The sequence below is a fragment of the Erithacus rubecula genome (genome assembly GCF_903797595.1).
Source record: "Erithacus rubecula genome assembly, contig: SUPER_Z_unloc_3, whole genome shotgun sequence".
In the NCBI taxonomy this organism is placed as follows: domain Eukaryota; kingdom Metazoa; phylum Chordata; class Aves; order Passeriformes; family Muscicapidae; genus Erithacus; species Erithacus rubecula.
Genome location: NW_027635944.1, coordinates 3446457 through 3474142, shown reverse-complemented (window position 1 = coordinate 3474142; position 27686 = coordinate 3446457). Strand labels below are relative to the sequence as shown.

General features: G+C 44.9%; 2 protein-coding genes across 2 annotated transcripts in view; both read left to right on the top strand.

Moving 5' to 3' along the window:
• The first annotated feature begins 247 nt into the window (after positions 1-247).
• Positions 248-11069, top strand: LOC306814900 (uncharacterized protein). The gene is made up of 21 exons (XM_079331395.1): positions 248-1200; positions 1457-1563; positions 1953-2107; positions 3095-3242; positions 3515-3702; positions 3792-3929; positions 4409-4523; positions 4945-5082; positions 5326-5502; positions 5635-5790; positions 6126-6221; positions 6373-6527; positions 6864-7011; positions 7284-7471; positions 7556-7693; positions 8172-8286; positions 8483-8620; positions 8870-9046; positions 9179-9337; positions 9483-9584; positions 9991-11069. Exons 1-21 carry the CDS (start codon positions 1065-1067, stop codon positions 10162-10164), a joined length of 3048 nt encoding a protein of 1015 aa, XP_079187521.1. The 5' UTR covers positions 248-1064; the 3' UTR covers positions 10165-11069.
• A 5768-nt stretch (positions 11070-16837) lies between these two features.
• LOC306814858 (3'-5' RNA helicase YTHDC2-like) overlaps positions 16838-27686 on the top strand; it is a 30429-nt gene continuing 19580 nt past the window's right edge. Inside the window, exons 1-7 of the mRNA XM_079331341.1 lie at positions 16838-17136; positions 17363-17453; positions 18911-19107; positions 20834-21033; positions 21674-21840; positions 24638-24740; positions 25960-26116. Of these exons, the coding sequence (XP_079187467.1) occupies positions 16956-17136; positions 17363-17453; positions 18911-19107; positions 20834-21033; positions 21674-21840; positions 24638-24740; positions 25960-26116 (1096 nt within the window). The 5' untranslated portion in view covers positions 16838-16955. The remainder of the gene's footprint in view (positions 17137-17362; positions 17454-18910; positions 19108-20833; positions 21034-21673; positions 21841-24637; positions 24741-25959; positions 26117-27686) is intronic.

The following is a 27686-nucleotide window of genomic DNA, read 5'->3' as shown; positions in this document are numbered from 1 at the left end:
CCCCCTTAAACCCCACCTGTGACATTAATGTGCCCTGAAAACAGACATATGCAATTAGCATTCCTCATCTGCCTCCTTTTTACGTTAGATGACCCCATACAATCCTAAGATGGTGCCTGCATCCTTGTTTGCTCATTGCTACTGTTAATTGTTCCTATGATGTTGGTTCTTACTGCATGCTTATTGTTCTTACTGCTGATTGATTGCTAATAGTACCTGAAGAAAAGCCATCTATAGTAGGCATTGCAACTCAAAAACATTGCATCTACTTTTAATTTTGGAGGCACCACCACCACTCCAAAGACACTGGTCAGAACATGACTGTGGTTCTGGGCTAGAGTGTTATAGAGGTACCCACTGTTGACACTCTTGGCACCAGTCTCCAGTGTTGATGCCTTGCTGAGCTAAAGGTCTTCTGGGCTGTGCTTCTACTTTCCTTTTCTTGTGTACAAACCAGGTGACTTTGATGTGGTGTGTTTTGTTTCCCTCTCTCTTTGGATTGTAGGATGAGAGACCTGGGAGGCTGCAGTCTGACTCACTGGGACAAACATGAGAACCCTGGATGAAGAAGACATAGTGGCTTGAGAAATGATCAGAGAATCCAGGTAAAGAACATTGGTGGAGACATCCTCAAAGCAACACATGCCCATAGTTCTGATTTCTCCATCAATAAACATGTTCATGGCAACCAACCACCATGATATGGGCACTGACAATTGGATGGCACATGCCATGGACCCCTGTGTTACCCACTGTGATGTAGCCACTGTCAATTGGATGTTATGTCATTGGATGCCATAAGGCCCTTTGTGACCCACCACAATATGGGCACTTTGTGACCCCTCTCCAGTGTCAAAGCATCCACCCACATAACCCAGGAGGACACAACAGGACAGGAAGGAACAGAGCGGGGCTGCAAGGAGGCCCTGCATAGCCACCTCATGTCTTGCTGACCTGCATCTTCACTTCTAGGACATCTGCCACCCCTGTGGCTGAAGCCCTCAACGCCAAGCTCCAACAGGATTGAACGGAGGGATGCCCCAGTGTTCCAGAGAACCCCAAGCATGCTAAGACTGACCTCAGTGAAGGGGAGGGAAGGGGAGGAGGGGGAGGAGGAGGACAAGGATGATGATAAAAGCTCTGGGGCTATACCATCACAGCAACCTGAAGAAGTGGAGGGAGTCCAGCTGCTGCAAGCATGTAAGTGGCTGAGCTGGACCATCCCATCCACGGTGGACATCCTCAGGGAAGAAGGGGAAATGGAATGGGGTTGATTTCCCCAGTAGTCCTGCTCCATCCACTGGGCACCTTCAGGCCCAGGCTGCAGGCAGAAAGAGATGGGTGCTCCCACAAGCTGTTGTCTGAGAGCTGGCCCTTGCTGTAGAGTGCAGGGCTCAGCTGTGTCTTCAGCCTCTGTTGCAGTCCCTCAGCTCTGACTGTGCTTGCTTTTTGCCAGATACAGCTGAGAAACTACCAGAAGAGAAGCAGCGTACCATTTGCCACAGAAATGCACAGGCACTTGCAGACTTCTTTGCCTGGGCTGAACCTATTGTTGCAGCTGGGGTAAGCACTGTTGCACAGCACTAGATGGGACATGGCTCCTTTTCCTGCCCTAAGATACTTCTGCAATTCCATAAGTCTATTGATCATGAGGACAGTACCATCAAGTTCCCTAAGGGCATGGCAAGTGCTCACTCCTACAAAGGAGAGGATCGTGCTGCCATGCTGGTCATGAGCATGGGAAATGGCACCTCCAGACTGGAGAAATTAAGTTGTCTAAGGTAAGGGCTTGGCCAATTATAAAATTTGCACATTCTCAAGCTGGGTCTACTGGGGATCCAGCAGACTTTTAGGCCAGCACAGTGTGCTAGGATAGGAAGCATTTCTTCAGGGTAAACACAAGAAATGGCTCATGCTAGTGACATTCCAATTCCCTGCCACATCTGCTGTAGGTGCCGATGACAGTGAAGGGCATTTATCAACGGCTCTCATCCATCAAGGATGTGTCTGCTGAGCACAGACTGGATAAGACCCTGCAGGAGATGACCCTTGCACAGCCACATGATGTGGTGGTGACCCTCCTGCGGTGTGCCCCATCATGTGACAGGTACAAGGCCCACTGGCCTAGAGAGCTCAGAATTCATATGCCTGAAAGCCCATCTGTGGGAGTCCAGGGTTTTTCCCTGGCTCCTTTGGGGATGCAAAAACCCCCCTGGCAGACCCCTCAGAGACCCCCGAGTGCTGCACAGGAGCTGCAGGAGCTGGATTTGGCTCCTTGGGAGAATCTGCCCACATTGAGAGAAGAGACACAGAAAATAATGATGAGTAGAGTATAATTTAAAATGTTAGAAGGTAGTATAAGTAGTTTTTTAGATTGTTTATATTAAGGGCCATGTGGCCAAGATGGAGGATCCTGGGTGTGGTGGGCTTCTTCCTCCTTCTTCTTCATGTCATCCATGCTGAAGTTGCACCCTGGGAACCACAGATTGGACGGGGAAAGAACTGGACATTGTAAAGAGGTTGCATGGCATTGGGGAAAATTTGTAAATATTGTATATGTAGTTTAGAGTATAAAGGCCTTGGCACAGCCCGCCAGGAGACCTTTCTGCGATGGTCAACCTGCAGAGCGGACCTGTGTCGGGCTGCAGAAACATTTTTAAGATAAGATAAATAAACACCCCAAAACAACACAAGGTTGTCTCAAGCTGCTTTCTTGCCGGCGCCTCCGAGAGAACCAGACTTTTTACCACCTTCATGCCCTCTCTGGGGAGGTCTCAAGCCTGCAGAGACCCTCAGAGACGGGACACCCATCAACCTGCCCCATGTGTGCTGGCAGAAAGAGGAAGATTTTCAGGGCCTTCTGACGCCTTTGCTTCCCTGTCATGGCATGTCAGCCTTGCTGCCATGCTCCTTCCCTGCCCCTCAAAGCACCATCACTTGGCTGTCTGCTACTCACAGTAGCAGTCTGGTTGGGTGCTGCTGCAGAGGGGCAGTGGGCACGGGCAGAGCTAGTGACCAGTTGGGGATCCTGCAGCTGCTCAGGCCACGGTGCTGTGGCCAAAAACCCCACTGACACAGAGTTCTGCACCTGCAGAGTTGCTGTGACCATGTGGATGGCGATTATCTCCTCAAACAAAACTACAGAGAAGGTGCTGCCAGAGCTCCTCTGTGTGCTGGAGGACTGGCCACTGCACAGCACATTCACCTCCGATAAGGACAACTCAGATGTCTTTTCCCTGGCTGTGAGTTTTTGGACTAGACCCAAGCACATCCTAAAGAGCTGCCTCTCTGGCATCTCTCCATCCTTTGTGCCCCACCACTGCATCCCCTACCCCACAGAGTTTGCTACAAACCTGTGTTCATGGCAGGTGCAGAGGCAGCCAGGTGTAGATACTGCTCCTGCTGCATCTGCCTTGGCACAGAGCAAGGCCTGAATTTCATCCTCCCATGGCTGGGCCCTGCCATAGAGATGTCTCAGTGCTGAGTGGTCTCTGGCTGTTTTGGGTTTTTGCAGGCAACCAGAGCAGTGTGGGAGATCATTCACCTGCCCCAGAGCCCAGAGAGAATGATTCTGTATTTCCCCCGCCTCTTTGTGGCTCTGCTCTTTCAAGTTTTCTCCAGCACAGAGCAGATGCCAGAGGAGGTCAACACCTTCTGGAAGCAATGCCAGCACAAACACTGCCTGCCCACAAACCCCAACAGGTGCTCCATTCTGATCCTCCCATCTCTGCACTGCCCTTGCAGCTGGGGCCAGGATTCCCAACATGACCTGGGTTATGCTCTGTACACAGATTTGCACTGCTGACCATGAAAGCACTGCTCTGTCACCTGGAATATGAGGATGTGGTGTCTGAAGTTGAACGAGAGTGTGGCTGGGACACACTCCTCAACACTGACACCCACCACTATACAGTGAGACTTCTGGCCAGGTAAGAGCCACATTCTCCCTGCTCCAGCTAGTATTTCTCCACAGTCTCTACATAATCCCCGTGATCATGGGTGAGAGGGACTTGTCACTGAGGGATGGTGCACATGAGTGACAAATCTTTGGAGGGCTGGGTGCATTGGAGCAGCCACAACCCAAAGTGCCAGCATCTTGAGGAGTGTCATCATCTCTGTTGATGGCACAGAGCAGGAGCTTTGTTTGCAGGCAGCCTCACTGAGGACAGTCTGCTAGGAATAGGGAGGTTGCATTGAGGGCCATTGACAGCCTGGGGGACAGGACTTCCCCGTGGGAAGAATGGGTGGTTTTTTCAGTCTTTTCATTCCTGAAATGAGTCTGCTGGTGTTCAGTTCCACCCTCCTCCTTGCAAGAGGTAGTGGTGAAAGAAGAGGCCACTGTGAGTCAGTTCCAGGAGAGGTTTGTCTGTCCTGTTTAGAGTCAACACTGTCCCTCTTCCCCCGCCAGAGCAATGCTCAGGGTCTCGGAGCCCTTGTGTTACCGGATAGCGCGCTACCTGTTCCGACTGCTCCGCAGAGAGGAGGCACACTGGGAAGTCGCTGCCATGGCATTCCTTGTAGAGGTGAGCTGATGACGAGCTCTGCCTTGCCGAGCTGTGTCCCACCACTCTGCCCTCTTGCAGACACAGCTGCAGGGGAGTGTGGTCAGTGAAGGAAGGGCAGATTTGGAATCTGCTGTGCGCCCTTTGTCCCCTGCTGCTGGCTGACACCATTGGTTTGTGTTGTCCTTGTGACAGCTCCTCCTCTTCCATTATGCCTTCTCAAGGTCAAGATATTGGAGGCTGGCAAAGCTGGGGCATAGAGTGGAGGAAGTGAGCTACCAGTGAGGACACTGGATGAGCAGGGGTGCTCTGCAACCTCTAATATCTTTGGGCTCTGCTGTCTTTGATCTTGCATATGCCCTAATTGCTGTCTCTACCTAGACCTGTGCACTGACAGAGTTATATCAGCTGTGCATCCCTGTCATTGACCTGTGTATTTCAGGTCCTGCCTTGCCTGAATATAAAGCAATGGGGTGAACACATTCTACAGCTTTTCCAAATCTACCTACGGAGGGAGCACAGAGTGACGCATCTCCTGGTGCTCGGATGCCTCATGGTACTCTGCAAAAGGCCCTCTTTGGTGAGAAGTAGGCAGCTGCCAGCCATTACGGGACTGAGTAACACTGTAGCTTACACTTGGATGGGCTTTAGAAGATGGGCAGCTTCTTCCTGCTCTCCTGATTTTCCATTTATCTACCAGACACCATAGGAATAGGCTTTTGGCTTCTGGGCTCTGAGACAGCAGCATAGGATTGAACTGCTGGAGTGGTTCTGGCAATGCAGCCTTTCATGGCTTCATAACATTGCACTGTCTTCCACACAGGCCAATACAATGTCGGCCCTGACTGAAAGCCTCGTGGAGGTTCTGAAGGATGAAGACAGGGAGGTGAGGGGGATGACCCTCTCTGTGCTCAGTGAGATGCTCCTGAACAGAGATGTGCCAATCGCTGGTTCCCTTGCTATGCAGCTGTTTGAGGCACTCCGGCCACTCTTTGACAATGTAAGGCTCTGTGCCCCCACCACAGGTGCTAGATGCTGCCAGGAAACTCTTCCTTTGTGGATTTTCAGTTCTATGTCCAGGTGGGCGTGGAACAGTCATTTCTGAGTTTCTTGCTCTCTTCTTTTTCGCTAGGATTCTAGCCATGTGCAGCTGCTGTCCATTCGCATCTTTCAAGCGGTGATGGAGTTGGTAGAGGAAGAGGGAAAAGAGCACCTAGAGAGAACTGTACACCAGAGCCTGTTCCCACTGTTCCGCCACTTGCATGACAAGAACCAGTTTGTGGCAGAGGTTAGAACTTCTGAAATTCTGGTATCCAATTTGGAAGTGACTCAGGTGTGCTGATGCCTTGTGGAGCCTACAGCCCCTGCATCCTCCTCCTCTTAGCCACAGAACAGCAGTTCTGGGGTACCTCTTTTCTGCTGTCCTTGCAGTACTAAGTGCCTGAGATGGGGGATTACCTCTCACCCTGCCCAGGCAAGAGATCCACTCATGAATTTGGATTCTCAGTTGTTGCATCTTCCCACTAAGGGCCAGGAAAGGCCCCAAGCCTTGCCCACCAGCAGGGCATACAGGCTGCATGCTCCCAGCAGTGATTAAATCTCCCAGTATTTGTTGTTCCACAGGCCTCTTGGGAAGCTCTGCTTCAAGTTAACACATTCCTGCAAGAAAGGAAGTTTGATCGACTATTGGAAACAAAATGGAGATGTGAAGAATGCTTGGTAAGGATGGACTCAAAGCCTCAGTCAGCTTTGTCAATGCTTTTTAAAGCCAGCAGAGTGTATTGCAAAGGAAAGCACTTCTAGGGGGTAAGTTGGGGAAATGGCTCACGCAAGTGGCACTCCAATTCCCTGCCATGCCTGTCTCTGCCAGGTACCAGCCATTGTGAGGGACATTTACCAATGGCTCTCATCCATCAAGGATGTGTCTGCTGAGCACAGACTGGATAAGACCCTGCAGGAGATGACCCTTGCACAGCCACATGATGTGGTGGTGACCCTCCTGCGGTGTGCCCCATCATGTGACAGGTACAAGGCCCTCTGGCCTAGAGAGCTCAGAATTCATATGCCTGAAAGCCCATCAACCTGCCCCATGTGTGCTGGCAGAAAGAGGAAGATTTTCAGGGCCTTCTGACGCCTTTGCTTCCCTGTCATGGCATGTCAGCCTTGCTGCCATGCTCCTTCCCTGCCCCTCAAAGCACCATCACTTGGCTGTCTGCTACTCACAGTAGCAGTCTGGTTGGGTGCTGCTGCAGAGGGGCAGTGGGCACGGGCAGAGCTAGTGACCAGTTGGGGATCCTGCAGCTGCTCAGGCCACGGTGCTGTGGCCAAAAACCCCACTGACACAGAGTTCTGCACCTGCAGAGTTGCTGTGACCATGTGGATGGCGATTATCTCCTCAAACAAAACTACAGAGAAGGTGCTGCCAGAGCTCCTCTGTGTGCTGGAGGACTGGCCACTGCACAGCACATCCACCTCCGATAAGGACAACTCAGATGTCTTTTCCCTGGCTGTGAGTTTTTGGACTAGACCCAAGCACATCCTAAAGAGCTGCCTCTCTGGCATCTCTCCATCCTTTGTGCCCCACCACTGCATCCCCTACCCCACAGAGTTTGCTACAAACCTGTGTTCATGGCAGGTGCAGAGGCAGCCAGGTGTAGATACTGCTCCTGCTGCATCTGCCTTGGCACAGAGCAAGGCCTGAATTTCATCCTCCCATGGCTGGGCCCTGCCACAGAGATGTCTCAGTGCTGAGTGGTCTCTGGCTGTTTTGGGTTTTTGCAGGCAACCAGAGCAGTGTGGGAGATCATTCACCTGCCCCAGAGCCCAGAGAGAATGATTCTGTATTTTCCCCGCCTCTTTGTGGCTCTGCTCTTTCAAGTTTTCTCCAGCACAGAGCAGATGCCAGAGGAGGTCAACACCTTCTGGAAGCGATGCCAGCACAAACACTGCCTGCCCACAAACCCCAACAGGTGCTCCATTCTGATCCTCCCATCTCTGCACTTGCAGCTGGGGCCAGGATTCCCAACATGACCTGGGCTATGCTCTGTACACAGATTTGCACTGCTGACCATGAAAGCACTGCTCTGTCACCTGGAATATGAGGATGTGGTGTCTGAAGTTGAACGAGAGTGTGGCTGGGACACACTCCTCAACACTGACACTCACCACTATACAGTGAGACTTCTGGCCAGGTAAGAGCCACATTCTCCCTGCTCCAGCTAGTATTTCTCCACAGTCTCTACATAATCCCCGTGATCATGGGTGAGAGGGACTTGTCACTGAGGGATGGTGCACATGAGTGACAAATCTTTGGAGGGCTGGGTGCATTGGAGCAGCCACAACCCAAAGTGCCAGCATCTTGAGGAGTGTCATCATCTCTGTTGATGGCACAGAGCAGGAGCTTTGTTTGCAGGCAGCCTCACTGAGGACAGTCTGCTAGGAATAGGGAGGTTGCATTGAGGGCCATTGACAGCCTGGGGGACAGGACTTCCCCGTGGGAAGAATGGGTGGTTTTTCAGTCTTTTCATTCCTGAAATGAGTCTGCTGGTGTTCAGTTCCACCCTCCTCCTTGCAAGAGGTAGTGGTGAAAGAAGAGGCCACTGTGAGTCAGTTCCAGGAGAGGTTTGTCTGTCCTGTTTAGAGTCAACACTGTCCCTCTTCCCCCGCCAGAGCAATGCTCAGGGTCTCGGAGCCCTTGTGTTACCGGATAGCGCGCTACCTGTTCCGACTGCTCCGCAGAGAGGAGGCACACTGGGAAGTCGCTGCCATGGCATTCCTTGTAGAGGTGAGCTGATGACGAGCTCTGCCTTGCCGAGCTGTGTCCCACCACTCTGCCCTCTTGCAGACACAGCTGCATGGGTGACTTCCAGTCACAGCTTCCAGTTGGTGAAGGAAGGGCAGAGTTGGAATCTGCTGTGTGCCCTTTGTCCCCTGCTGCTGGGGTGACACTTCTGACAATGTCACTGTTGTGCTTGTTTCAGGTCCTACTTTACATTGACTTAAAGAACTGGGAGGAACGCATTCTACAGCTTGTCCAAATCTACCTACGGAGGGAGTGCAGTGTGATGCGTCTGTTGTTGCTCAGATGCCTCACGGTACTCTGCAAAAGACCCTCTTTGGTGAGAAGCAGCTGCCCAGCTGAAGCTGTGCAGCCAGTATGGGTCAGAGTAATACAGTAGTTTGCACACAGGTGGGCTTCAGAAGATGGGCAGCTTCTTCCAGCTCTCCCGACTTCTCTTTTGCATGCCTGGATCCTTTGGCTTCTGGCCTCCTGGTCTGTGAGGAAGCAGAATGGAATGGAACTGTTGATGTGATTCTGGCAATGCAGCCTTTCATGGCTTCATAACATTGCACTGCTTTCCACACAGGCTGAAAGCATGGAAAACCTGACTGAAAGCCTCACCGAGGTACTGAAGGATGAAGACAGGAAGGTGTTGTGGATGACCCTCTCTGTGCTCAGTGAGATACTCCTGAACAGAGATGTGCCAATCGCTGGTTCCCTCGCTATGCAGCTGATTGAGGCACTCCAGCCACTCTTTGACAATGTAAGGCTCTGTGCCCCCACCACAGGTGCTAGGTGCTGCCAGGAAACTCTTCCTTTGTGAATTTTCAGTTCTATGTCCAGGTGGGCGTGGAACAGTCATTTCTGAGTTTCTTGCTCTCTTCCTTTTCACTAGGATTCTAGCCATGTGCAGCTGCTGTCCATTCGCATCTTTCAAGCGGTGATGGCATTGGTACAGAAAGGAAAAGAAAGGCAGGGGCTGACAGACTGTGTGCGACAGAGCCTGCTCCCGCTATTCTACCACATGTATGATGAGAACCAGTTTGTGGCAGAGGTGAGGACTGACCCACTCATGTCCTCTGCGAGCGGGCTGAGCGGCCTTCCGCTCTAAGGTCTCCACTGAACTGCCTCCTTCTGGCCTTTGTCTGGTCCTATGCCCTGGAATGCTGTGCCATCTCTCAGTCTCTGCTGCTCTGCAGGCCTCTTGGAAAGCCCTGATTCAAGCAACGATATTCCTGAAGAGGCAGAATCTTCAGCGGCTGCTGGAATCAGAAGAGCTGTGGAGGTTTGGCGAGTGCCTGGTAAGGGTGGCCTCAAAGTCCCAGACTGTGTCTGAACAAGCCCTCTGCCCTCAGTACCCACTGTGAGGGGCTGGCAGGTTTGGCCCCTGCCTACTGCTGCACTCACCACCAACAGCCTGCTCCCCACACACTACTCCCCTCTGGTGTGTGGCCCAGCAGGGTCTTATGCAGGCTCCTGTGGCTACCTGAGCCAAGCTGCCAACAGAGCCCCAACTCAGCTGTGCCTTGGCATCAGGACAGCACTGAGGCTTCCTTTGGAATAACCATCTCTGCTCCCTCCAAGCCAGCTGTTGGCTGGCCATCAGAGGTGTCCACGCAGGGATGTCAGTCCTGGATGCAGGGGCCACCCATCCAAGGGGAACAGTCAGTGCCAACCCTTCCCTCTGTCCCCTTGTACTCCCTCCAGCTGAAAGAGGAGAGGGACAGAGCAGACGGGTACCTGCGCCAGTCCGTGATGTACCTGCAGAGCCCACAGAAGTCCATACGAGAGGCAGCCATGAGGCTCATTGGTGAGAAATATCCTTCAAGGTCCCTGGCTGCCCTACTGCAGCTTGGGCTCAGTCTCAGCAGCAGGATTTAGCTCCGTGGCTTTGGTACCGACTATGCCTCAGGACTCTCTGTCACCCTCTCCCATCCTTGCCCTTATACTTTATACCCAGGGCTCAGCTCTGCCAAGGGGAGGAGCACATGTGGCCAGTCTGGCAGCACTGGTGCTGGGGAGATGTGCCACTGGGGTGATGATAGGCTTGGTGTCCCTAGTGCTCAGCAGCTGCCACATGAGCAGGCAGCAGGAATTGCTCCAGGTCACCTGTAAGGATCAATGAGAGCAGTGGGATGTTAGAAGGGATGGGTGGGAAAGCATGAAGGATACTGGACAGGGTTCTGCTCTCTGTCCACAAGAGGGGTGGTGTGGGCAGAGCAGAGAGAGACTGAAGGGACATATGAGATATTCATCGCAAGCACCTCAGGGCTTATCTTCTCACTTCCAGTTCCCTTCTGGGCATGGGAAGATCTGGGATTGGATGGGGTGGGACAGAGTGGGGCTGCCCTGACAAGAGAGATTCCTGAAGTCCCCAAAGGTCTGGGCTCTGACCTTGTCTCTGTTCCTCTCTGTTCCAGCTCCGCGAAGCAAGACACACAGTTCAGCCCCTCCATATTTAAACTCGTTAACTCAAACGCGACACCTTGTAAGAACAGCAGAGACAAATCCTAACTCCAGATTCAGGCTGCTGCAAAACCAGCTCCGTGAGGCATGGAGGAGGCAAGCTTCTCTTTTAGAAAATGGCTGGTCTTCTCTGTGGCACAAAGTTGGGTTTCGCCGCTGAAAGCCCCCGTATTACTGATCCCAGGAGCTCACAGGGACATCTGAAAGGAAGTATTAGTAGCTTCTGGCATCTCCCAACCCACAGGACAACTCTTGTTTTAGATCCCTTTCCTTCACCCCTTTTAAGGAAAATAAAATGCAAAACTTTTAAAATGCGAAAATAGGCACTACTTCACAATCTCTTTCCTCAGGCTCCTGCCAGTCACAGCCCAATCTGCAGTTGGCACTGCAGCTGCACACTGAGCTATCTGCACTGACTATGTATCTTAACACTCCCATCTGTGTTTTATTGAGCATACCTGCAAATATACTAAGAGGGAGCAAAACCCCTTCAAGGCATTTAACCACCGCTCTTAAAAAGAACATTATTACAAGTAACAAACTTAACAGAGTGAAGGCTAATAAGAATGTCATAGGACAGAAATATTTAACGATCTGAAACCTCAAAGGATCCTCAAAAGTCAATTACTGATCAAGAGATTCATCCTTCTGTGCTTGTTAATATAGTGAGTCAAGCATTTATCACCATCTAACAGGCCTTAACTGGGACGTACGTTCACACAGAGAATATTCTGAATTGAAAGGGACTTACAGTGATCACCAAGGCCAACTCTTGAAAGAAATGGCTCACATGGGGATTGAAAGTGTGCGTGACCTTGGCATTACTAGCAATCTGACTGATTGTATTTCATAAGAACAGTAGAACAGAACAGCATAGCCTTGGAGAAATAAAATTAGAATGCAACTTAAGCTATCAGAAGTCAAGCAGCATGCTAGCTAGGCTCTGCAAGGCTAACAACCCCGAGCTATAAACAAGATTGTGCTTACTCAAAAGCGGTAGTCAAGGAGGAGCCACCTACCTAAAAAGGACACCAGGTATTGAAGACCACAGAAGAAGACCCCCAAAGAACCATATAAGGATTTCCAATAAGGGGTGCGACTATGTCCAATAAAGTAAAACACATACATCAAGAAAGTGGTGATAGCTAATGATTATGTAAATCAATGTGTACGATTATACACTCAGTTTAGACAACATTCAGGGCAATCAATTAGAGGAAGGATTATCCAAGTGACCAGCATGCTTCAATAAAGACAGCCTGCTTTCTAATACTCAAAACTGTTGTAGAAAGTTTCTATCTGGAGAACTTGGGCATCATATTTGCTATAAAATGATCACTCATTTCTTTATGAAGGCTTCTCTTATTCCTCCTGAATAAGTCTTCCTTGTTGCAATGTCTTCTGTCCAGTCTGACAGCTGATCTACTCTCACCCTGCCAGAGGTGGCATGTCTGCAGGGTCTCTTTGCAGTCTCTGAGAAGGGAAATCAATCCATGGTCATCCTTCTAACTGTGAGTTCAGTCTGCTGCTTGAAAACTCTTGTCAAGTCGGGCAGCCATTTGTGATTCTCTTTTGTCGTGGCATAAATTCCTGGAGCTGGCCATATTTTTTTGTACTTGGATGACTATGGCCTGTGTCCCTCCATGGGATTGATCATGAAACCATCTAGCCAGAATGACTAAATGATTCTTCGTCTGAATTGGCATTCCCCCAGTTATCCACATGCCATGATCATTTTGAGTTGCCTTTCATTGTCCCCATTGTATCTCTTCTTCTGTAGAGTAGTCCTTCTCACACCTTATCTTAGAGTCTCTCAAATTTGGTATTTCCTCTGGTTAGCCATCAAAGTCACAACAGGACATAATGTCAGATGATGTGAAAAATCCATGCTTTTCCTGTAACAGCCCTGTTCGTGACCTATCTCTAGAGCATACCAAGGTATGTTCATTCATTTCCCTCTTTCCATATGCTATGTGCTGCATCATCAAAGCTTCTAGTGCTCTCATCTTTGCTGGCAGTGGTTCTGCTTCTGTCACCTGTCCCCAGCTTACCATAGCACACACAACAAGTCTGTTGCTGTCCTTGCAGGGAGTGGCAGGAGCTGTCTGTGAATAGAATTAGATCTGGTTTATATGAGGGAACAACAGCTAAATCAGCTTGTGGTCTACTTGAAATGTGCATCACTTGCTCACACTGGTGATGTCTTTCTCCATCATCAGGCACTGCTCTTAGAGTTTTGGATTAAAGGTGTTAAGGAGTGATATCTATGTGTCCGTTGGGGTGTCAGAACTTTGGGTTCCGCCTGCTGCTGCCACAGAGGTAATACAGGCTGGTGCTCCTGCAGCAACTATATGTAGTTGCAATTGATATCTCATTAGACCCTAATTTCTGCATTACCTCTCCTCTAGCTATTCTCTAAGTTGGTAGTGGTCGCAAAGACTTAGTCAATTCCCCTAACCAAAGAATCTGTGGATATCAGATCCCACAGCTCCGAGAAAACTTCATGCCTACTTTTAGTGATCAGATGTGGGAGCTTCATTCTGGCCTGTCTTTGTTATAACTTATTGCCCCTTCCTCAAAATGCAGCCTAAATGTGGGAGCCCAGGGCATACCCCTGGCCTCCTTGGGGGTCTCAAAACCCCCCTGGCAAGGGTCTCAAAGGCTCCTGAGTGAGACCCTGGTGTCACAGGTCCTGAATTCTAACCCCTGGGGGAAGTTGTCAGCACAAGGAGAATGGAAACAAGCTGCCAAAATTAGTGAAGTGTAAATTAGATTGTTAGAATGTAGATAAATAGGTTATTTTGAATGTTTATGATAAGGAACATGTGGCCAAGATGGAGAATTTGGGGGTGGACACCTTTTCCTCCTCCTTCTCCGTGTCATCCATGTTGGGTGACACATTGGCACTCTTGGATTGGATGGGGTCAGGGCTGGACCATTTAATAAAATTGTATTGTATTGGTAAAATTTTGTAAACATGTAATACGTAGTACTAACTATATAAGATAAGCCCTGCCTTCACCAGGCAGATTCCACCATGGATGCCAGGCTGAGCAGACCCTGCTGGCCAGGCAAAAGGTGCCTGAGATAAGAAATAATAAACAATCCTTGGAAAAAGAAAAAAACGTCTCCAGCAGTCTCTCTTTGGCTGCTTCAGAGAAAACCAGGGTTTGAACCACCTTTGTGTCCCTCTGGGGTGATCTCGGGCAAAGGAGAAACCCCAGACTGGGACACCTAAATATTTAAATTTCCTTTTGACACAGCTGAAACATGGATGGAGATGTACTCTGTTTGCTTCCTGCTAGAGCAACACAATCTAGTATTACAGTCATCCTTTCTCATCACAATTTTTTTAGGACAAGTTGTTTTCATGAACTGTTTGTACAAGAGCTGATTCCAGTAATTTTGTATTAATTGCAGCACAATAAGTGTCAAAGTCTCTGCAGATTCAAGTGGCCTAACACATCTCCTAAAGGTAAAAACAGTTTCTCATACACAATTTTTTTAAACAGGAAAACAATTATTTTTTCCTTTTGTTTATCACCAAAGGGGCAATACAAAACACTAGGCAATAGAGGAGGTTTCTTGCTCAGGCAGTACTCTTTGCATATTATCCTCCTAAAAGAAAATGAAATAGAATTCTCCAAATTAATAGATATAATATTATTTTGAATACTAAAAAGATTTCCTGCTTCTGTGACCATGCCAGCAAACTAGGCCACTGAGAATGCTCGTTTATGATCAGCAAATCTTACCTGACAACTGCAACAGCTTTTCATTTTCTGGAGGAATTATTCAAATATTATTTACATGTTTATCATCCTCTTTACTTTAAAAACATGTACATGTAGAAAAATGTAGGCTTATAATATTTTTGACATATACACAGAATTACCACCATTACAAGCAAGCACACAGAAAAAAAATAAAGCAGCACTTCAGCATAACTTCTTAAGAACCTCCTTTTCACATGGTATTTCAAGTTTACACCACAACAGTTAATTGCAATAGTCACAAACAGTGTGTGGTTTGAAGATGCACCTCTACATCACATCTTTGTGTGTTCCCCTCTTTGAAGAGACTCTATGTGCACATAGCAGAAGTGCAGAAGAGTGCAGAAGTGTGTGTGCTTTCCAGAGACCTGGTCCATCTGTGCACCAGTTGCCCATTTGTTACTTGAAAAATAAACTCTGAAGTAACCACAACATACTGAAACACTGTTGCTTACACGTGCTATAGCACAGTATTTAGAATAGTTTCCTACTTATTTCTTAAAATGCTTAAACAACTCTGCTATCAATCTTTTCTTGCTATACCAAGTTTAGTTAATGCCTCAAATCATCAGTCAATGGTCACGAAGCAATGCTGGGATATGGGCAGTTCACCTTGAGACTTGCTGTGGATACGAATACAGTCTGACATGGACTCTTCCCTCTGTAAGGAATAAATCCCCCAATGCAAGTTTTTTCCCTACAAAGGTGTCCAGTCAGTTAACTACAGTTGTTGGTGTGTGTATGTCCACCCCACTGATCCCAGTTGTTAATATTTTATGTCTTTGTAAATTGTCAATGCTCTTAGTTGTTTGTCCTTTCCCTCTGTCCCAGTACCTGCTTTTGTATCCATGCCCACCTCCACTGCTCCCTCCAGACGGTGTATGGCAGCAAAGACTCACAGGAGTGCCATTTAGTGGTAAAATACCCTAAAATAACGAGCCAACAAAACATATAAAACTAGAAAATGGTACTCTCAGGCTGGGAAAACAGTAAAGATGATGAAACCACCAACCCGAGCTTTTTCACTCTGTTGCCATGACGAAATGGCACTTGGCCAGCATAACGCCATTAGACTACATAGCAGCAAGGACTTTACTGGGGACTCCTGTGAGGATGAAGTCCTGGCTCTGCCAAGAGACAAACCTGTGCTCCTCCTCCTTTGCATTGTCCAGCGTCAGGAACAAGCAGTGCTGTGCGTGACCCCCCTTAAATTCCCCACCGAAAGCTGATTCCTCAATGAAGGCCTTGAAAAGGGAGGTGGTCTCCTGGCCCATTTATATTACCTTCTCCTGCAAGGCCACAAGCTGGTGAAAACTCACTGGGCACTGGCAGAACTTCCCTTGGAGCTCCCAATGGCTTCTCTGGGATGGGTTACATCAGCACACTTGGAGCTTTGTGACACTCATCTGTGCCACTCTGGATCTGGGCATCTGAATATTCCTCTCCCCACCCCAGCTGGTGAAGAGCAGCAGAGATCACGGACTATCTGTTCTGAACAGCTTTTGCCTGGTGTTTAGGACTGACTGGTCCCTGTTGAACAGCTGACCCTAAACTTCAGCTCCTCTGCAGGCCTTGCAAGGGACCCCAGTCCCGGCGTGTCTTCCTAGAGACTCCAAACCCCTGCACGCTTTACAGGGGACCACGGTCCCCACACCCCTTAGCAGAGACCTCAGCCTCTCTGCACACCTTACAGGTGACCTCAATCCCCTGTGCAGCTTGGGAGAGACCCTAAAAACCCCTTTATGTGTGCCTTTTGCTCATCACAACCCATTTGCTTGGGGACGTGATGCTCGCTGTAGATTTCGTTCACTTGAGCAAAGACACCATGCGCCAGGGACATTTATTTTTTTGGTATGCAACCACCTAAAATCCAGCTAGTGACACTTCTAGCACTTCTACGTAAATGTACAAGTGTTGGACTACAAGCTCTCAACTTTTGCAACTAACAACCTGCCAGTCCTCACCAAAGACTTGGGTACAGAGCAAGAGGTAGAACATGATAGCCATACTTTGCCGAGACCTAAGAAAGGCGAGAAATAAAGACGGAAAAGAGAGAAAGAGAAGGGAAATCTTGTTCTGTTAAACACTCAAAAGAACCAGGCCGAGGACTGCGATATTAGCACCTACACTGAACGTCACTGAATAAAATCGCATGATTTGTAACCGGACAGGCATCAGTCACGGCGGAACGTAAGAGGAGGGCGCACCATCACCCCACAGCACACCCTGCGGAATACAGACACGCCTTTCCGCTCGCAGGGCGGCTCCGCCTCCCGCAGCCGCCGCGCCGGGAGCACGTCACCTGCCGGCGCCGCGCCCGCCCGGCGCTGCTGCCGCTGCCGCTGCCGCTGCCGCTGCCCCTGCCCCTGCCCCTGCCCCTGCCCCTGCCCCTGCCCCTGCCCCTGCCCCTGCCCCTGCCCCTGCGGCGGAGCCATGTCGCGGCCCAGGAACATCCCGCCGCGGAAGCACGGCGGGGGCGCAGCGGGCTTGGGCGCTCCCGCCGCGCCGGGCCGCGGCCGAGGCGGCAAAGGTCTGAGGGATATCCGTGTGGACGAGGAGGTGGAGATCGCGGTGAACCTCGCCCTGGAGCGGTTCCGCTATGGCGAGGACACGGGTGCGTGGGGGAGCGGCGCGGAGAGGGGGGCGGGCAGCCTGGCCCGGGCGCTGCCAGGCTGGAGCGTCGCCGTCCCGCCCGGGTGCCAGGGGACAGCGCTGCCGCCGGTCCCGCTCTGCGCCGAGGGTTCGCGGACTGATAAACTCAGGCACCGAGGTCACACGTCAGGGGTGCTGCCTGTTGAGTTTTTATGCTCGGGTTTTTATGTTTTAAATTATCTTTCCAGAACTGGAATTTCCATCCTCTTTCACTAGAACTGAAAGAGCGTTTGTTCATCGGCTCTGTCATTCTCTTGGACTGATATCGAAAAGTAAAGGGTAAGTTTGACTCTTATTTTTATGTATTCTTTTATGCTTTTGGTGTTGATTTATAGTATTTCGTTATCGGTGTGGAAACGATCTGTATTTTTAGCGTATCCTGCAGTATTGTGAGGAGTGATATTAGAGAAGAAACTTTATAAAGTAGATATAAAAATAAGTGTCTCTGTGCCTTGTTTTGTGTCTAAGTGAAAAAACGCATGACGTGCTAGTTTGCGATGCAGTTTTTGAGGACTTCATGTGCGTGAAAACCACTTCCCACAAAGATCCTTCCTGATTTTTATTTTCACTTCCCTGCACTAATGTGTTTTCAGAGCTTTTGCATAGAATCTCTGTCATTGACAGCTGAAGTGTAACTTAGAGTAGCATGTTCAAAAGAGTGCTTCTATTGGGAAGCATAGAAGAGGGTTCAGGTGTTGCTAGCCGGCAGAGGGAGGTCATCCTCCACCTCTACTCAGCCCCGATTAGGCTACACCGAGGGTGCTGTGTCTATCCAGGGTTGGGATCACCAGGAGGACAGACACCTAGACTGGAGAGAGTTCAGGGTAGGACCAACAACCTGGTGAAGGGGGTGGAGCATCTCCTCTGTGCAGAAAGGGCTGGTGTGCTAGGATTTTTCAGCCCGGAGAAGACAAGGCTCAGGGGGGTCTCAACAGTGTATGTAAGCACTTGCAATGAGGATGTAAAGAGGACAGAGTCCTTTTTACCAGGGGCTGCTGGAGGTGCCTGTGCCTCATTACAGAGGCTGCCCTTGCCAGCTCCTGTGTACCTGCACCAGTCTTGCACCCCTGCCAGGGACAGGTCTGGGCTCTTAGTGTGACCTTCTATTCTCACCTTGAAAAGAGTTGTTTCAAAACTGATGTGTTGGTTGTAGCCCAGGCAGAAGTAAGTTCAGTTTCAAATATATCTATGATGATTCTTTGCATTTTGGTGTCAAGAGTTCAGTCTGAGAAGTAGATCAGTGTTATGGTTAAGTGTTTTGGCTCAATTTCTACATAATCTTTAATAATGAACATCTTGAGATCTGGTATGTTTTACTGGATTTTGTTATGGCTTGGAGTGCCGCTAGCAGGGAGTTTTTTTGTCTATTCTGCCTACTCATTGATTTTTAACTTCTAAATCTATCAGGTTAGTCTGAAAGTCAGTTTGATGTTATAACTCTCAGTATTGATTGATAAAATGATTGGTAGAGCTGGCTGTGTTTTGGATAACCAGGGCATAGTCTGCAATGTCTGCAGAGTCTATCCTGCATTACCTTGCATGAATTGAAGGTGCTTTTGATGATGACTATTGTGATGTTGCATTATGCTACTTAGGACATTATTTGGAGAATTTTAGTTCTGACATTATATTTGAAAATAAGCTGAAAGTCATCTTGAAAGAATTATTGCTAAAGATCATTACATGGAGGTAACTAGTTTGCTTATTCCTGAAATACCTTTTTTCCTTTCTTCCAGAAAAGGAGCAAATCGCTACCTAACTGTGAGAAAAAAAGATGGATCAGAACTAAAACGAGCAGTAATGACTTGTCCCTTAACTCCTGCTACTAAGCACGCTGTTCATACTTTAATTTGGAATTTTCCTGTCACAAACAAAGAACGAACAGAACTTCTGCCAAAGAAAGAACGAGGAAATGCCTATGTTGTTGAATCTGGTATGTTCAGTGTGTCTTGTGATGTGGACTTGTCAGTCAACACTACTTGGAAGAAACAATGCCATAACAAACCCCTCTATCTTCTGTCTCTTCTAATGTCATATCTGACACTCCTCTTTCCAAACAAACCTAATAATTTTCTTGACTTTCTGTTGTTAACATAGGGTATTTTAAAACTGGTGTCATAAGGTGCTCAGTCAGTCACCCACATTGCAATGTCTCCCCTGTATCAAGTTAATTTTGATTCTTTGAGTCATTTTCCACCAGATTTTAATACAGTTGTGAGATGTGGATTCCTGCAAGTTGCATGGGGTGAGATTAAAGAGACAAGTGTTACCATCAGTCTGTATAAGAATACCCTTGAGAGAGAATGAGAGTTGCAGTTTTGCTTTTAGGAATCCATGTCCTTGATAAAATAAGGACTTCATGTTTAGTTTTGTCATCTAAAATAGATTAAGTCTCTAGGAGCTATTAAGTAAACTCAGGCTATTATGTAAACTCCTTGATTTCTACCATGTATAAAGTTCTCTGCAACACAAACTTCTGATATAAGATAGGTTTTTAAACCATGCTTTTAACATGGCTGTTGCCTTAACAGTTTTGCTTGTAAAAGTTGTGTTGTATTTTTGTGTACAAAGCTGGATGTAGTGAACAGAGAACATAGCAGTATGCCTTGTTAAATGGATATTTCTGATTTATTGTGTCCATTCATTGAGTGCTTCCTTTGCTAACTTTCTTTCTCAGTTGCTTCATTTGTTGAATAAGATTGTTTAGTGAGCAGAGGGAAACTATATAATAAAAGTACCAAAAAGCAATTTCTTAGAGATGTAGGGTATAAATTAATGAACAGTGTAAAATTTATCTTCCTTTAATTCTCCAGAATGGTCTTTGGCTCTTTTAATCTGTTGGTCTGTGTCTGTCTTGGTAAAACAGTGTTTGTAATTTAATATATGAATGTGTTAATGACACCAAATAACTGCATTATGCCTATGTAATTGCATTAGCATTGTGTTTACAGTGATCTTCTCATTCTTCTGGAAAATAATTGTTAAGGAATTACAGAGTAACATTTAACATATTGACATTGAAGTAGCCTCCTCAGAAGACTGCAGGTTTTTTAGCTACTTTTGCATTGCTGGTACTTGACACTTCTGTGTGGCTTCAAGGCTCTAGATACATCATGTTCCTATAAGTATCTGTTAAAACAAATCTTATGGGCTAGGCTGTTAGGTTGTGTAAGACTGACTGAAAGGAGGTCTTGAAAGACCAATAAGTGAGAGAAGGCATATGCATCACAGTAAAGTGGTCTTTTCTTTGGAAAGCACACTTGTCAGTTTGGAATAACTTAAACATTTAACTCTGTGTTGAATTTTTCTAGGCAAACTCTTAAGATGAGAATGTGTGAACTGATGAGAAGCCAAAGACTTTTTCTCTGACTTAGTTTTATTTCTCTTGAAGCTTTTCATGCCTTTTTTTTTTTAACTTGAACAACACATTGTGATAGTTCAGTTGTGTTCAAAATTTCTATGAAAGGAAAAAATCCTTTGAACTGTATCTATTTCAAGTACCATAACAATGTTACCATAAAAATAATTTTTAAATATGTCATGGATTTCTCACTTTATCAACAGGGATGCTAATAAAATCAGGAGTCTTCATTTTTAAGTGCACTTTTAAACAGTGTTTCAGTGACCTTCCTTTATAATTTATTGACTTGTTTTCACAGAAAACAAAGAAGTGAACAAGACCAGTGGACGACTTAGTGATGGTATTCCCCAGGTTCCAGTGAAAAGAGGGGAATCAGAGTTTGATTCCTTCAGGCAATCACTACCAGTTTTTGAAAAACAGGAAGAAATTATTAAAATAATAAAGGACCATAAAGTTGTTTTGATTGTAGGAGAGACTGGATCAGGAAAAACTACTCAAGTACGTGTCTTTAATGAAATAAAAAAACTTAACAGTATTTGTACCAAAGTGATGCTAAATCTGAAACATTTCTGTAATGATTTTTTAATTCTAGTGTTAAGGCTTTTGTTTTCTTACTAGTTTAAAGTCTAGTGTTCCAGTTAACTTTTTGCTTTTGCAATGCTAAGTCAGCAGATGCATATTAAAAGCATAAATTATTCTGCACAAGTATCTGATGAATATCAGTTTTTCATTAAAACAATCACAGAATATTGAAGGGAAAGTAGCTACAGTTTTGTATACCCTTTTTCTTCTGAAGCTATTTCCTAGCTTCAGAAGATTACTGTGTTGCAATGAAAGATTAAAGGGTTTTTTAGAGACTTCCCTGTAGTAGGAGAGAGAAGCTTCAACTTTTGATTAGTTGGGTTGTTTTGCTTTTGTTTTTGTTGTTGTTGTGTCTTGTTTGAAAGAGATTAAACTTAATAGTTGAAATTAATTTTTGTGGCCTTTTTTGCCACTTCAGGTACGTTTGCAATGATAATCCTACTGTGAGTAATTTTGCAACATGTTTGATACTGAGGCATAGTTAAATTGTTTCATTGTGATAAAAATGCCATGAGTCTATCAAACTAAAATGTAAATTTAAACTACTTATTTACAGATCCCCCAGTTTATTCTTGATGACTGTCACAAAAATGGAACTCCCTGCCGTATATTTTGCACTCAGCCAAGACGTTTGGCAGCACTTGCTGTGGCTGAAAGAGTGGCAGCAGAAAGAAGAGAAAAGATTGGCCAGACAGTTGGTTATCAGATCCGATTAGAAAGCAGGTACTGATGGCATTTCTTAAAGTCAGTTGATCTGGTATTGCTGTTTTGTGTCATTAATCATGTGATTATTTAAATTACAGTGTATTTGAATACAGCCCAGTAAAATATCACTGTATGAAGTATAAGTAGGATGCATTATTTTGAGTAATCAATGTTTAAAGAGTTGAAAAAGATGTTTTTTCTCCTGTATATATTTCAGTTTTGTGCAGTGAGTTGTTCTACAGAACTGAACTGCAGGTGCTTTCTCTTGATTTCTTCTAGCGAGTATGTGTGTGGATATCCTTGTTCTTTCTACTTTTAACATAGATAAATCTAAAAGTTCTGCAAGTTTTGAAAATAGGTGGAAAGATCAGCATGCTGTGACAAAAGCTATGTAGGGAAAGTTGAAAGGGCACTGAAAAGGGAAAACAACAAAATTGGAAAGTGAACAATGATGTTTAGTGTAACCAGTCTACTCTGTGTTAAATTTTCTCTGTTTCATCTTTTATGTTTAAAGCAAAAGTAGAAATTCTAGATGACCTGAGGAATTTGCTTCTGAAGCAGAGCAGAAATGGTGAAAGTCTTCAGACTTTTATGTGTGGTTTCTAAAATCTTGAATTGTGTAAGTAGTGAGATTTTCAGGCATGGGCAGCAGTTTAGACACAAGTGAGAAGATGGCAAAAGGTATGGCTGGTTATGTTGCTTATATGAAGATAATGCATTTCTATTGAAAATTAACACACTTAAACTGCAAAGCCAAGTTAAAAGAATTTTGATATACATACCAAAGGTCACAAGGCTATTAACTAGTTAGAAGAGCAAGTAAAGATGAATTGCAAGTAAGGTGGCTGATTGTGTGGAAGAATTATGCTGGATGAAGAAAAGTAAAGTGTTGCTCAGATGGAGGAATTACTGGAAGCAGTGCAGAAAAACCAAAGAGTTCACTTGAGAAAGAGCAGAAGGGAGAGATGGCAATGTTTCTGTCTTGGCAAAAAGTGTTGGATGGACTGTGTTTGAAGTAACACAGAAATTCATTTTTTTATATTTTAGTGTCTATTAGATAGTAGTGGTGATTTCTAGAAGGCTGATGAAAACAGAGAAGAGTAGAGATTAAAAACTTAAAGCACTTCCATCTGGTATGTGTTCCATGAATTCAACATGTAAGAGTATTTTTGAAGTGAAGGAAGAATTCCAAACTTGAAATACAGACATAAGTATATGTGTTCTTTTGTATAGGACTCTACAATTTTTTCTGTAAGTTTTTAGTACTAAAAGTATCAATGTTGGAGGAAGTAATTGCTGTTTTTTACTTCCACTGTTACAGGTAGTTGGTACTTTTAAAGAATTTTAGATTCTTGAAAAATCAAAGCATTTGCAAAGGTTCAGCTGATTTCTTTGAGATTCAGTCAAGTACAGCATATTGGGTTTCTATGGCAAAGTTTTGGTAGTGAGGGTTGTGTTTTTTTGTGGGAAGAAGCTTTCCAATGTCTGATAAAGCCTGCCAGTTGGCTGTAAGAGAGACCTGCCTCTAGCCAAGGCTGAGCCCATCAGCAACAGTGAGCATGACTCTGGAACAACATACTTGAGAAGAAAATCTGCACAGCAGTCCAAAGAGAGGATTGCGAATATTTGAGAGGAGTTTTGTGGACACCAAGGTCTGTGCCAAAGGAGGGGCAGGAGGTGCTCCAGGTGCCAGAGCAGGGATTCCCTCGCAGCCCATGGTGAAGATTATGGTGAGGCAGGATGTTCCTGGCAGCCCATGGAGGTCCAGAGTGGAGCACATATCCACCTGCAGCCTGTGGAGGACCCCGTGTCAGAGCACGTGGTTTCCCAAAGGAGGTTGTGACTGTGTGGGAAGCCTGTGTTGGAACAGGCTCCTGACAGGACATTTGGCCCCACAGAGAGCAGTTTTCACTGGAGCAGTTTTGCTGGTGGGACTTATGAACCCTTGGGGATCCCATTGTGGAGCAGTCTATTCCTGAAGGAGTGTGTCACATGGGAGGGACCTGCACTGAACGGGTTTGTGAAGAGTGTGCGAAATCCCCCTCATGAAGTGAAAGGAGCAGCTGAGATAAGATGCAGTGAATTGACCACAGCATCTATTGCATGTCCCCCTGTACACTGAGGGATGGGAATTAGAGGAAATTTGAAGTTAAATCTGGGAAGAAGCATGGGGTATGGGGAGGTGTTGTAACATTTGATTTTATTTATCATTATCCTACTTGAATTGAATTGGTAGTACACTAAACCAGGTTGCACAAGTCAAATCTCTTTGCTGGTGATGGTAACTGGTGAGTGATCTCTCTTTGTCCTTACCTTGACCCACGAGCCTTTTGTTGAATTATTTCTCCCCTGTCCAGCTGAGAAGGAGATGGATAGAGCAGCCTGGGTGGGTGCCTGGCATTCAGCCAAGGTTGATCTACCACATTTAGACAAATACTATATGTGAGGGTATTTTGAAGAATTATAATCTGTTTTTTCAAGGCAGTCCACACAGAATTTTCCAGTAAATTAATACAACATGATGAGGTTCTCAAGATTCTGTTTCACTTACTTATTAATTTAGAAAAAAAATGAATCGGCCCTTGTTATTTAATCTCTTGTCTGAGGTTTTGGACCATTAGCCCTAAGAATCCTTAGGAGCTCTTAGGACAGGCATAGTTTATAAACAAATAATATGCATGAGCTCTTTAGTGACATACCTGAGGGTCCATTTCTGGTGAGAACTCTTCAGTCTTTAATTTTCAGTAAATAGTGGAAAGCTAGCAGCATTTAAATGGTAAATAAAGCAGAAACATCTTTGTTCACTGTTCACTAGGGTTTCTCCAAAGACCCTGGTAACCTTTTGCACTAATGGCATCCTGCTTCGCACGCTGATGGCAGGAGACAGCACCCTGTCAACTGTGACACATGTTATTGTGGTAAGGATCCTGTATTATGTGTGACATGGAGCAGTGTGTGTTGTTTCTTAATTGGGAAATCAGACCCTAGTTTTCTGTATTAATTTGATGGAAATTTAAGGTGTTTTTTGTGAAGTTAGAATCTGAATTAACTTTAAAGAGTTACTGATTTTTTATTATTGTAACATGCATTTTTTTCTGAGGGTTTTTTGTTTTGTTTTTTTTTGCCTGTTTTTTTTTTTTTTTTTTTTTTTTTTTAAAGCATCTTATATTAACTAACTGTCAGCAGTTAATTTTGGAATTGTGATGTGATTGTGGAGGGCAGGGGTCAGAATTTTTCTGAATTTCCTCTGTCAGCAGAAAAGACTTAGGAAGGATTACTTAGATATGGTTCAGTGCAAGTGTATCAGTTCTGTTACCAGGTACTTGATTTTGCAGTACCAAGTTTTCAATCCCCTTGTTTGCCTAATATTTTTAACGTGAAGTATGGTCTAATTTCTAGCACATTATTTATGTTATGTATGGTTATGTGAACTTTCTGTTGTGAGTTCTATAAGTCAGTGGAACCAGAATGTTTAATGCAAATTCTCCACTGCTGAAAACAAAAAAAAAACCATGGTAATTTTAGGTGCCTCTGTTTACCAAGGAGGAAAAAAGCACAAGAATAGTTTGTGTACTTTAAGCATTGCAAATCTTGTTCTTGATTCATACATTCAAAATATAAAACTAAACAGAAGATAGACAAAGATGATTAATCAGATATGTGCCTTAATGATAAGCTTTGTACATGATTCAATGGATCTAAGAAATCTATCTTTTTTCCCCATTATGTGGTATCATACAGTTCCTTTAATTCTTACCAGTTGTGAATTTTAAGGGTAATTTTATTGAAATAAGATTTGTCAGATTTGCAGTTTGTGGCATTATCTTGAAAATGAGATTCAAGTGCAAGAATTAGAGAAGTTTCAGATACACTTTTTGATCTCTGAAATGAAAGTCTGTAGTGGGTTGTGCATTACTGTGCAGTCTGCTCTGATACATTTGTAAAACTTCTGGAAGTATTTTTTTTACTTTTGGATAGTTTTGGTTTTTTTTAAATCCTTCTTAAGCTAAACTTAAACATTTTAATTCCTCTGGAATGCATCACCAAATTGCATATTTTAATTTTAAAAAAATCTGATTTATGGTCTTGGATCTGTGATGTTTACAAGTTCTTTTTTTCTGTTTTCTTTTCATGCAGGATGAAGTACATGAGAGGGATAGGTTCAGTGACTTCTTGCTAATAAAACTGAGAGATGTGTTGCAAAGCCAAGCTAATTTAAAACTAATTATTTCTAGTGCTGCTCTAGATGCAGATCTCTTTATTAGGTATTTTGGATGTTGCCCAGTAATACACAGTAAGTATTTAAGTAAACTCTTAAATCTCAGTGTATCTTCCCTGATAGATCTTAACTGAAGTGTATCAAAACATTCTGAGTAAAGGCACGTGATAAATAACACTGACAGCTACCAGCAGTGATTGTTCTTTGTTTGCTCATGTTTGTTATTTCTTAGCTATTTGCATGTGCCTCAGAGGGAAGTTTTTATCAGCAGATATTCTGTAAATGCAGGAGTGTCCTGGCCTCCTCCGTGTTCAATACAAGGAGGAACAAGTTTTTAAAATGCTGGTCTGCATAGTAAACAAACCCTAGGATTTACACACGTGATATTATTAGTATATTGCAATAGATTCTAATTCTGGCTTCAGAGATTGCTGCTAGTTACTGGATAAAGCTCAGATAACTGTATCCATTTCAGAAATACAGTCCTAGGCAAATTGAGGTTTATGTTTTCTTCATATAATTCTTTGCTTCATTTAGAATTTTCTACCCAAATCACTGGTTAATTTTAAGGGATATTCATGAGAAAGAGTTATTTTGTTCTTATCTACACATAAAAGTGTTTATTTCTGATTTTCAGTTTTGAATTGTTGCCTAGGAAAGTAAGGATTGCATCTTGTTGGAGGCATGAATAAAGAAGTTACACTTGATTTAAATATTTGCCTTTTTTTTGAAGAGAAAAACCTTACTGTAATTTTTGTGTGGCTTTCCAGTTTATTTTTTTCGCATCTTCTCATCCTTTTGGATCGATAGATTTATTTTGAAAATTATGACTGCTGTCTCTTTCTTCAGTTTACTGCAGTGGTTATACTGATATCACATACTGAACTTCACAGGATAATCACAATTGAAAAGATGCTTTTTCAAATTTTGCTAATGTAAGAATTAAAAAAAGAGGGTTTAGATACTTTTTGTATTAATATGATAAAAAGGTTTGATTTTTCTGCAGTATAGTTGACCCAATCTGATCACAGAAACCAATGTTTTTTAGTTGTGGGTTTCTGCAGAGCACAGAGTTTGTGATTAGTGTTAGAAGACTTCCTTTGTGACAGCTTCTAAAAGTATGTGAATTGTAGCTTGTTCTTTATGAAGGAGAGAAAAGTCCTAGGTGATACAACCTCAGTTGTGATAAGTGTCTGCTATGGAACTGAAAATAGATCTGAATTCTTCTTGTGTAAAAACATAATTTAATATCTATAAATAAGGTGTAGAAAACAGTGATGTTAAAAGAAAAATTGGGGTAAATTTTTAGGAGAGAAAGACCATTGGAAGTAGTTAGTAAAGAAAGCCTAAATTGGCTGCACTAATTGAGGACATTGTGAGAAGTCATCTCCCCATATAATTCTCGTGAAAGGAGGTAGTTGAATACAGGCATGGCATTCTGCTCATGGGGTCTTACACTAAAACAGTCTGAATTGCTTTTACTCTAAGTAATTCCGGTGGCTGACACAGTGAATTCTCTTTTGTACACATTACAAAAGTGACTCTTCTCATTTGATAAAATTTTAATAAATGTCTATTTTATATGTCTTGCTATTAACACTTAATGTAATGAAGAGGTTAATGAAAAACAAGGTACACAGCTGGC

Excerpts from the sequence above, each read along its gene's own strand:
- LOC306814900 (XM_079331395.1), top strand. The coding sequence starts at position 1,065 with ATGCTAAGACTGACCTCAGTGAAGGGGAGGGAAGGGGAGGAGGGGGAG. Across the intron at positions 1,564-1,952 it reads AACCTATTGTTGCAGCTGGG|GTGCCGATGACAGTGAAGGG; the intron begins GTAAGCACTGTT and ends CATCTGCTGTAG. Across the intron at positions 5,791-6,125 it reads AGAACCAGTTTGTGGCAGAG|GCCTCTTGGGAAGCTCTGCT; the intron begins GTTAGAACTTCT and ends GTTGTTCCACAG.